This window comes from Echeneis naucrates, chromosome 21 (genome assembly GCF_900963305.1).
Source record: "Echeneis naucrates chromosome 21, fEcheNa1.1, whole genome shotgun sequence".
In the NCBI taxonomy this organism is placed as follows: Eukaryota; Metazoa; Chordata; class Actinopteri; order Carangiformes; family Echeneidae; genus Echeneis; species Echeneis naucrates.
This window is the reverse complement of record NC_042531.1, coordinates 14979650-14990908: the sequence shown is the minus strand read 5'-3', so window position 1 is coordinate 14990908 and position 11259 is coordinate 14979650. Positions and strand designations below refer to the sequence as shown.

At 39.2% G+C, this 11259-nt stretch overlaps 1 protein-coding gene across 1 annotated transcript; it reads left to right on the top strand.

Moving 5' to 3' along the window:
• Window positions 1–550: 550 nt before the first annotated feature.
• On the top strand, window positions 551–8178 carry gmppaa (GDP-mannose pyrophosphorylase Aa). The gene is made up of 12 exons (XM_029530465.1): window positions 551–687; window positions 1326–1423; window positions 1560–1663; window positions 1891–2083; window positions 2278–2337; window positions 2423–2553; window positions 4974–5108; window positions 5474–5571; window positions 5677–5723; window positions 5809–5901; window positions 6589–6757; window positions 7636–8178. The coding sequence occupies exons 1-12, from the start codon at window positions 648–650 to the stop codon at window positions 7734–7736; spliced, it is 1269 nt and encodes a 422-aa protein (XP_029386325.1). The 5' UTR covers window positions 551–647; the 3' UTR covers window positions 7737–8178.
• The last annotated feature ends 3081 nt before the right edge of the window (window positions 8179–11259 follow it).

Here is an 11259-nt window from a genome sequence, read left to right as displayed (position 1 = left end):
TAATTAGAAAATGTATTTTAAATGAATAAAGCACTCTGTGGTGCAAGTCATTTTCTTCTGCTTGTCTTTTTACTTTGACAATTTCAGTGAAATTGCAGCTGTGTCAACAGTTGTAGGATCATCTGAGCTGACCAAATGTGTGAGATTGAGATGAATCTTTTTAAAGCTCTGCACAGAATGGATAAAGATGGAAAAATGGTTGAATCTGTTTCAAATCCCTGGTATATAGCCATCGTGCTGGAGGAAGCCAAAGTAAAGAGGGGGCCATTGTGGCCTGACTAACAGAGGCCTAAAGGCATTGAGTCTATCTCTATTTTATATCCTTCATCGTTCCTGATGTCCTCCACACTGACCGCGGTCAGCCCCCTCCACCTTTAAAGGCTCGAGTTGTCAGTATGTCACATTTATGTGAGCAGCTGTGAGGGGGGGAAATGAAACAGGAGATACATGGTGGCATCGGGACTCCTGAAAAGACAACATCTCCTGCGGCCATGGCTCTCACTCCACTTCCGGGTCGTCGCTCCGCTCCGAGTTTTCCTGGCGATTGCCCTGACGTCACAACGAGGAAGTGGAAGCAGAACTACTGAGGGAACAGCTGTAGGTAGCTATCAGACGGTGCTGTCAGAAACATCTACATCTCAAACAACATGCTGAAGGCGGTCATCCTCATCGGAGGCCCGCAGAAAGGTGAGCGGAAGATGTATTCGTGTTTTTCTCTGTCAGCTGTGGGCGGTTGAAGGAAGCTAGGCTGCTAATGCTAACAAGCCCAGTTCGGACGCGCTGAACTTGTTTATGTGACTGACGTGGCATAATGACAGGACACCTGATAAAGCCAGGCCAGTCAGGCCTAAACACGCCGGTCAGAGCGAGTGAACACTTGGGGTTATGCATATTATTGGAACAATGGCAGTTTATAGTGCCCCATTCATTGAACTGTTTAACGTGTCGGCAAATGTAATCCTATTAAACTATTAAACACCGTAAGACTACGGGTCGAGACTGAACCATTTCTTAAACTCAGTCGTCGACTTGAGTTTATCACCTAACAAACACAAAGTGATCTATTCTGTAATTTACCTCAGCGATGAGTTCATTGATCACCTGTGCAAGAACATCATGTTTTGTATTGTTTTATCCAACCAGTAGTCACATGTAATATGTAATTGGATCAATTAGATGAATTTCACTAACATTTCAGCTATTTTTTGGTACATTTTCATACATTACTGTAATGATTAGTGGCTTATCAAAAAATATCTTTCTGTTAACCCATTAATGAATCAACTTACTGTCACTGCCTTATAATGTCATATGTTGATTTGCAGGCACAAGGTTCAGGCCGCTGTCATTTGAAGTCCCCAAGCCGTTGTTCCCAGTAGCTGGTGTGCCCATGCTGCAGCACCACATCGAAGCATGTGCCAAGGTGAATGTCATGCAGCCCATCTTCTATTGTAGTCGCCAACAGTTGTGGCCTGGCTCGTGTCAGTCCTTATGACACAGATTGGCATTTCATGAAGACTGTAACATAATTCATCTAACAACCATCTTTTGCATTACAGGTACCAAATATGAAAGAGATTTTGCTCATTGGCTTTTATCAGCCAAATGAAGAATTAACCAGATTCCTGGTTAATGCACAGCAGGAGTTCAAAATTTCAGTCAGGTAAATAAAACAACAAAACTGTAAAACAAAGTAGGAAAGCCCCTAGCCCCTGACTGAACAGGTACACATAAATGTAGTGATGTTCATTTTCTTTTAAACACAAAACATAAAATTAGTGTTTTGTGAACAAGTAATACATGCTTTTTTTTTTTTTTTTTTTTTTTTTGTTAGGGTGCACCACCAATGCTTATTGAATGCTTGCTGTTCTTCTTGACCATTCAATGCAGGTATTTGCAAGAGTATGCAGCCCTGGGTACTGGAGGGGGCATCTATCATTTCAGAGATCAGATCGTCTCTGGCAACCCAGAGGCTTTCTTTGTTCTGAATGCGGATGTCTCTTCTGCGTTTCCTCTGACAGAGATGCTCAGCTTCCAGAAAGAACACGGAGAACCGAACAGCTTTGTCATCCTTGGGACAACGGTGAGATTTTGTTATTGGCAGTTTATAATATTGATAAACAAACTTGTGAAATATAGTGAGAGTATAACCCCCAAAAGTGTTTATTTTGTTTGGTTTCATCATTTGGGTTATATTTAAATGTGACAAGTCAGTTCATCCGTATAAAAACAGAATTCTACATGTGCTAAACCATACGATGACTCTTCTCTTATCAGGCAAACAGGACACAGTCCATGAATTATGGCTGTATCGTTGAGAACAAGGAAACAAACGAGGTAGCATTTGACATTTCCTACTTCATTCCTCTAGTTAGTCAGGATTATCTGTCCTTGAATAGTAACTATTCCTCGTTTTATGCAGGTCCTGCATTATGTGGAAAAACCAAGCACATTTGTGAGTGACATCATCAACTGCGGCATTTACCTCTTTAACCCAGACATCTTCCAGCACATCGGCACAGTCTTCCAGAAGAATCAGCAGGACATGCTGTTGTGAGTTGAGGCGCTTCCTCTCGAGGAGCTATTTGCGGGAATGCATGTGAATACCATTTACTCCATTCCTTTGGTTCTCTTCACTTGTCTTTTTTCCCCTTTTCTTTTACCCCTGCCATGATTTCTGTTTCCTCACACACTCATCAGGTATCCATATGATGGGTAAGTTGGTACATTTAGGATGCACGGTGTGTTCATAGAGCACTTGCTGTATGGTGTGAGCTGTAGGAACAGGCTGAGACTGCATAGGATGCTTTGCATTGTGTTGCCTGTGCACTTGGTGCACCACCTACTTCAGTAGAGGCTAAATATTTTTGAAATTTACTTGCCCTTTTTTTGTCTGTCTGTTTGTTTGGTGGTAGTTTTTGTTTTTGTTTTTTTGTTGTTGTTTTTTTTTTTTTTTAGCAAATACCATTATTGTCTTTGGGCAGATTTTACCCTTTAAATAGACATTGTTGAAATATTTTTGCCTGTCAGAGTTTGAAGGTTTGGCCTGTGAGAGAACACTTATGAGAGTTAGGTGAGACTGATACCACTCTCATGTCTGTTCAGTAAATGCATCTGTACAAAATCATTTTGAAATAATATGATAGTAATTAGCATAATAAATGCACTTTAATGGTGGATTGATTATATGATGGAATATTCCTTTGCTGTGTTGCAACTGCTGAGAACTAAGCGAAAGTCTGCTACTGATTATGGTTTTAACATTGAACTGAATTTCATTTTTGTACAATTTAAACCAAGAGCGATTCAACAGGTCGATTGCTGAACAGCAAAAATGCTGGTCGGCACATTAGTTACCTCTGAACAAAGGCATGGTTCCTTTTCTTCCAATTCTTTTTAGTCTAACCAGCTCCTAGACATCATTTGTTTCATATTCAAACAAATTTGTGATCATTTTTGATATTCACATCTAATTCCATGCCATTAAGTTCCTCAAAATGACTAAACTGCACACAGACATCACTTGATTTCCATGTCAGTAAAGACAGCAACAGCAGTATTCAGTATCTGATTTATTTTTTCTCCTAAAAACGGACCATGTTGCAGCTTGTTTAGCTGACTCTCTGTGGTCTTTTCATCAGGCAGAATGTGTTCTGGTTCCCCCGTTATCTTTTCTGTCGTGTCTGTTGTTTCTCTACATTGGTTGCAGTAACTAAATAGATAACTTTATTTTGATGAAACTTCATTCACAGTGAGAATTTTGTATTAGTCATGAATTATTGCTCTGTTTATTAACCGCATCAGTGCCAACTGAGTTTCTTTGTGAATATTAGAAAATGCTTCCTGTCTGATCACAGCCTAGATATGTATGTAGACAGACAGCACCTTTGTCGCTGACTGAAGCTAAAATAACACGTGATCCCTTTGCATCGAAGTTAAGTTTGGAGATTTGACACATTTTCACTTCTTATGTTTTCACATTTAGTGGTGTAGTAGCCTCAACATTTGACAACTTAAGGATACTTGAAATATATTGAAAAGGGTCAAACCCCTCTGTTCGTATTTCACCAACTAAAATTGATAGCACTAAAATCAAGCAGGCCACTGAATCAGCAAAATTGTCGAACACATCAAGGATACTTGATAGAAATGAGAAGTGTTGTACTGCTAAATCTCTCAGGGACTACTTTGCCTCAAACTACATCTGAACCCTTTCCGTAGAACTTCGATTATGGGTGCGATCTTTTAAAATATTCTTTTCATGAATATTTAACTGTCTGTTTCATCTTGGGGCTCTCACAATACACTGCCAGAAACCCTGATTAATATGGAACACGTAGATTCTTTCACTTGAGTTTTGGTTCACTACTAGGTAATCAGCTTTGGTTTGAGCCCAGCACTGACACCATCAAAGCTAAGTATCAGTGATGCATTTCAACTGATTGCTCTCACTTAATTCTGTGGCCTGGATTGTAGGGCAATAAATTCCATGTTTTTCTTAAGCTTCAAGAGACTTTTGAGGTAATAGGTCTGCTGGGTTGGTTTTCAACTAAATATTTGAGCACTCTCGAAAACTGTTGTAAGTACTTGGTGGATGAAGAGAAAGCCATGGGAAACCTTTCTAAATTCCTTATTCTTTTTTTTTTTTTTTTTGGGTGGGGGGCATAGAAAAATTACTAGTAGGGGAAAATAATAATAGTGCACAATGTGAATAGTTGAGTTGTTTTAGCTATTTGACTTTGGTGGTAGGATGCAGATTAAGAATGTGTTACCATCATAGCTTTTATTGGCTAAGTTAGTTTAATCATATAATATCATATTTTAAATGGAACCGAATATAGCCATCTTCATGTTATGTTAGTCTTTAATTTCATTCTAACCTTTTAACGTTTTCAATATTTGATTTTCATAAATAAGGCTCATGCCCCTGGTTTGTAACTTGGTGCCATAAACCGATCATTTGTCTTTTACAGAGAGGAGCCAACCAATGGCTGGCACAGAGCAGAAGCCATCAGGCTGGAGCAGGACATTTTCACTGCCCTGGCAGGACAGGGAAAACTCTATGTGTATAAAACCCTCAGCTTCTGGAGCCAGATTAAATCTGCAGGGTGAGCAAATATATCATAAATACTGTCAGATTCAACAGCACATAAAGTTATTATTTTAATACGCACAACGCTATAGCCTGCCCTACTCCAGTGGAGGGGAGAGACCTGGTCTAAGACTGTATAAATATAGCCTTCAAACTCAGTTTATGTAGTTCTTAAAGATGATATATCCATGGACATAATTTCCCTGCACTCTGAGTCGTAGTTAACTTTATACCCAGGCAGAAAAAGCAACCTTGCCCAAAATACACAAAATTTTTTTGTGCTTTTAACCCAAAAATCGTATATCACTGCCTTTGTCCAAAATGAAAAGAATTTGAAAAGAATCCTCATTTGCTTTTTTTTTTTTTTTTGTGTAATCTTAGGTCTGCAATTTATGCCAGTCGCCTTTACCTCAACCAGTATCACAAGACCCATCCTGAAAGACTGGCTGCAAATAATGAGGGCGGGCCAACAATAAGTGGTAAGGTTCATTATTAAATTAGCTATAGTTACATTGTTACTTTTTCACATTTCAAAATGTATTCACGCATGGACTTATTTTTCATTGTACTTTCTGTCTCTTCAGGTAATGTTTACATTCACCCGACAGCCAATATCGACCCCACCGCTATGGTAAGTGCTCTTCCATATTTGCTGCATTTAACTCTTAGAACATGTCCAAAAAAAATGAAGGCAATGATAACATGTCTCTGTGCAGTTGGGTCCCAATGTCTCTATCGGAACTGGAGTGACTATTGGTGCTGGGGTCAGAGTACGAGAATCCATCATCCTCCATGGTGCAACTCTACAGGTGAACATTGCAAATATACAGCAGTTTACAAAATGTACAAAAGGACAGATTTCAGTGACCAGCCACAGCTAGATGCAACACAGGTCTGAGTCTGTGCAAATTGGCATTCTGCTCTGCCAGAGGGGCTTTTTATTGAGCTGAGGAAAGAGTGAGGTGCACTGCAGTTTTGCTTCTACAACGACTTTACAGGGACAATGTAATTTTTTTTAAATTAACTCTTAAGTTAGGTTATTAAGTAGTTGAAGTAATGATTAAATATGACAAACAATTTCGATTTTAACTTCTGAACTTCAGACTCCTCAACTTGAAGGCAAATTTTTTTGCTCATTCACTTTTGGTGACGCCTTTACATTTTATTACGAACATTATTCACACTTCAGCAGAGACTTCTCTGAAATATATCCCTAAGCTCTTTGGTCATATCAGAAATATTGTTGCCTCAGCCTCTCGCAAAGATGTCATTTTTAACGCTTTTAGAGGCTGTCATAATTTATTTCCAAGTCCCAAGTGATGACTAAGAGCCTCCAAAATGAATTTGGACTCCAGGTAAATTATTGGCTCTCAGTGCATATTACCTGTAGGGACAATTTGTTGGGATTTATTTTCATATTAACACCCGCTGTTATTAATCTGATGTTATAGGTAGTCTGATTTGATTGTTGTTCTTGTTTATTGTTTCTTCTAAAGGATCACTGCTGTGTCTTGAACAGCATTGTGGGATGGGATAGCACGATCGGCAAGTGGGCAAGAGTAGAAGGTACCCCAAGCGACCCAAACCCCAATGATCCCTATGCAAAGATAGACAGTGAAACTCTCTTCAGAGACGGGAGACTCACACCCTCAATTACTATTCTGGGTAAGTCTGCTCTTTAGTGAACTGGCATTCTTAATATCAAGTGTTAATATTCATTGTGTTCTCTATCAAAATAAAAAAAATAGCATTTCTTTACCCTTCACATCAGTGACAGACAGGGTCAGAGATGTTGTGTTTTCAGGTAGTCCTTCTGTCTAACGTCCATCATATTCTTGTACATGGGATTTTTCAGTAGTGTTGTGAATGAATTTCTTCAAATCTAGCACGAGCATGTACTGATGAGCTTTTGGTGGACCAAGGTCAAGGTCACAGTGATTGGCCAGTTGACTTGTTAGCATTATCTGATTGTTTGGTCTGTCAACTCATTTTAAATGGTTGGTTAGTGCAACTATTTTTAATCCTTTAGCTGGTGTCGACATTTGTTCGTTGGTTTGCAGGCATATTGTAACTGGTCGTTTGTTCTGAGTGGTTGATACACATTTCTACAATTAAGACAGTTGCAATCCAGCTACGGACCAGTCCGTTAGAATAAGGATACAAATTGATCAATCAGGAAGTGGCTACATGTCGACCATTAGATTGTGGATTCAAAGCAACCAAACTGAACATGGGTGTGACCAATCTGACCAATCACAATGCAGCTACAAACCAAGTAATTGACCAGAACGTAGATAAATCATACAATTAGGACAAATGGCTAATGTTCTGTAGGACTCGATAAACAGCATTTCCTGATGTCACCTTTGAAAACAATGCACTCATGAGTCTTTATTATAGGAATATCTGAGTTCATTGGGCTGTAATCTTTTACAAAGTGAACTAGAAATGTTAAATAAATAACACACAGAAAATGTGAGCATCCTGCATGTGTGTTGTGATACGCTGCACAGACTAAACACAGCCATGCTTTGTCTCCGCAGGTTGTAATGTGAGCATCCCATCCGAGGTGATTATACTCAACTCAATTGTCCTCCCACATAAAGATCTCAACCGCGGCTTCAAAAACCAAATTATTCTTTAGTTAATCCTCCTGGAGCTTCTTTGCACTCAGTCACTGATGAAGAATGCACCTGGACAGCTGTTGGCACTGCCTCTGAGTTACTGTATATAAGATGTCAATAATGAAGATATGAGACATTCATCAAACAGTTTTGAAAGATAGATTTTTATATATTTATCCTCAAGCCAGTATGCATCATTGGCTGTCAGCATATCTAGAGAAGCTAATTAAGCATGTTGATTCAACTTGAAAAAGGCTGTCATGTCAAAGGTTTATATTGATTTTGTTTTTTTTATTAACTTTAACAAACTACACATACACACACACACACACTATTTGGATTAATATAATATGACATTAACAAAGTTGAAAGACAGACATGGTTTGTTTCTCAAGGGCAGCCTGGAAAACCTGTTACTTAAGCATGGTAATGGAAGTGGAAGAAAATAAAAAAATAACTGGCTACTGATTAATTTTCAGAGGTGATTATTTGTGTGGCACTCTGATTAAAACCATTCAAAAATTCTATTTATCATTGAGATTTACTTTGCAATCAACTAATGTTCCCTTTTTAAAATGTAAACTTAGCGGGGAGCCTTGAAAATAAGCAGCTGCAGCAGATGCTTAAATTGTGCATTTTCAATCACCGGAGGAACTGTTTCAATTTATAGATGGAGCAAATTAACATCCATTTATAAAGCCTTCGACCCCTCCGCTCATTTAAGTAGCTTCGTACCAATTATTCCAATGAATGCACGCACTAGAGAGCAATGTCAAGTGTGTATCATAATAGATTATGGTCAAATTTCTTCAGAAACTACTCCCAAATGAAAGGGAAAAATAAGTTCATGTATATTTTCATTCATTATGAGTTTATTTGTATGTAGCTGCTGAACTTTACAGATGGATTTGGGTGACTCAACAAATGCCTTAAAAAGCTGCTGCTGCATTATTGAGTTTTTATCGTCTTGGTAAGATGTTCATCAACTGAGCTAAAACTTTGATGCTCTTCACATGAAAGTTAACCCTCATGTTAGTTAGCTCAAACAGGCGTTTGGGCAGGGCAGTTTGTAGGCCTAAATTTAAACATTATTTGTGGAAAGCTTCTTCAGGGGTTTCACTGATGCCCTGTGACAAAGACAATGTGGGAACAGTCAGTGTTCAGCTCTGAGCAGGTCGGCACAGGAAGCTACTCTTCTTGTCTTTGTGGTTTTTCAGAGGGTTACATTATAACCTGACAGCTTTTAGAGGTGTGCAAGTGCCATTGCTAATAATGAAACTATTTCAAATACAGTTTGCCTGTGTCACCAGCGAAATGGAACAATGCGACTCATAAAGTTTGCCGTTATAATTATTGGTGGCATACTGGGCCTGCATAAAAACACCTTTCTACATGATGTTAAGGGAGGAGAAATTAAGAGAAGGTCACATAATTGAAGATGAGCAATCCACAGCCTTATTTCTATGTTTTTGTGTAATGTGTGAGGAAGTAGTGACCGAGCCTTTGCACAGGAAAAGACATTCAAAACTGAGACGCATCCAACTCAGTAGAATGCCTCTGATGAGCTTGAGCTGAACAACATTCAAAAAAAAAATTACATTTTTAATTAAAAAATTTAAAATTTAGTTTCAGCCATTGCACATGAACATGTAGCAGACAAATGTAGTCTGAACTAAATGACTAATAATTATAAAAGGAGCTGTGTCTCACCCCATGTGTTATAATATGTAATTATAACATTATGCAACCAAACCTTTAGCGTTTACTTTTGATTTAACGCCTCCAATGTTCACGATTCTTCAGCAGTAGTTGTTGAAGTGCAGCTGTATGAGACAACCAACATATAGTAGATGTCCAGCCCCTGTATTCCCATGACACATCCAACTCAACTGGGAGCTGCCATAATCAGACAAGTCACTGTTTCGCCAGGGGTTGTCTTTAACAGGGCAGTCATTGCAAAATAACATGTCCTCTGTAAATGAGGCATGAGGAAAGTCAAAGTGGTCCTATTAGTCTTTAGAAAGTGTTCTGCGGTTGCATGTGCTGTATTCTCAACAAGAATCTGTGCTGAGGACACATGCTGGGGTCAGGAAGTCAAAGGCAGGCACAAAGATGTGACAGTGATGGTATGCTCTAACAAGAAAGGGAATTGATGGCACAAAGTTAGAGCAAAAGTATACATCCAATACACACCACCCACAGCTGACTACTCTGAGGGTAGGTTTGTGTGAATCCAGCTTGTGCCTCAGATGATGAGAGCTACTGGCTGCTGAGTATTGTGAAACCACATTCAACTTCTGCTGGCCATTTATAAAGATGTCCGATTTGAGATTTTCCAGAACTGCAGTTTCTCAAATGGTCATGAAATACTGTGTCCGCAAAAGGACTGGCTATATGACACCTTTGTCTCAATAAACCGGTCCCTCATGGTGAGTAAAAGTAATACTTTCAGAATGTGCTACAGCATTAAAAAACCCAAAACAATATTTTTTGAGTTCATTGATAAATTGATGTTCAAGTAATTTCCTGTGCTAAGTACCCAAAGCCTCCATTAAAATGGCTGTGGACTTGAGGTTGAAGTGAGTGGCCATTTTGCTGAGCATAAAAAATACATGTTCATCAGTCCGACTGGTCCCCCCGAGGCACTATGCAGGCAAGGAATCTTAAGAAAATAAACAGCGGCTGCTACTGACGGCATTGATATTGTTTTGTTTGTCAAAAAGGGTAGAACATAAATTATGGGTGTGAGTTTGAATCATATGTCTCCATATTCAGGTTCAACAATAGACTGGCAACCTCTCCACAGTCCACAGTAAACCCCGCTTACCCACTGTCACTGTCAGGGACTGGCTCCAGCCACCTTCGCAACCACGATGATTGAGTGATATATAGACTATGAAACAGCAAATTAATTGGCTACCCTCAACAGAAAAAAAATGTCACGAAACTGCAAGGCCCAATACCACATATAAACCAGACCACCAATACAATAACATCGACGATTGAATTTCCAGCCAACTGAAAGGTTAAAGGGATTGGCTGCAGACTCAGCAGACAAACCCAATGTCTCCTCATATATATAATAAGATACAAAATAAAATCAGCCTCTCGGGTACTGTGTGTACGTGTGAGTTGTGTGGCGGTGGGGGGCCAGACTGACTATGGGCAGAGGTCCAGGGTTTGTGTATCTGTGCAGTAAAAGCATGATACTTAAAGCGTAAAGGATTGACAAATGAGCTGTCAAATAGAAACTGACACCTCACACTGTTCAAATTTATACAGTAAAAAAAAAAAAAAAAAAAAAACGTCATGCATTACGGGTGAATACTAATGTTTTTGCTAAACTGCACAGAAAACCTGAGAGCACCAAGTCCCCAGATCCCACAGGCAGCGTAAGGCAGGTGGCTTTGTTCATCCCTCAGCAGATGTGCTTTGATTCAAATATGTGAAGTCAGACTTCTTGACTTCTGACTTTGATAAATGAACTGTAATAACCCCTGAAACAGGAATGCTAACTGGACAACAAATTTGTTCCGACTCTGA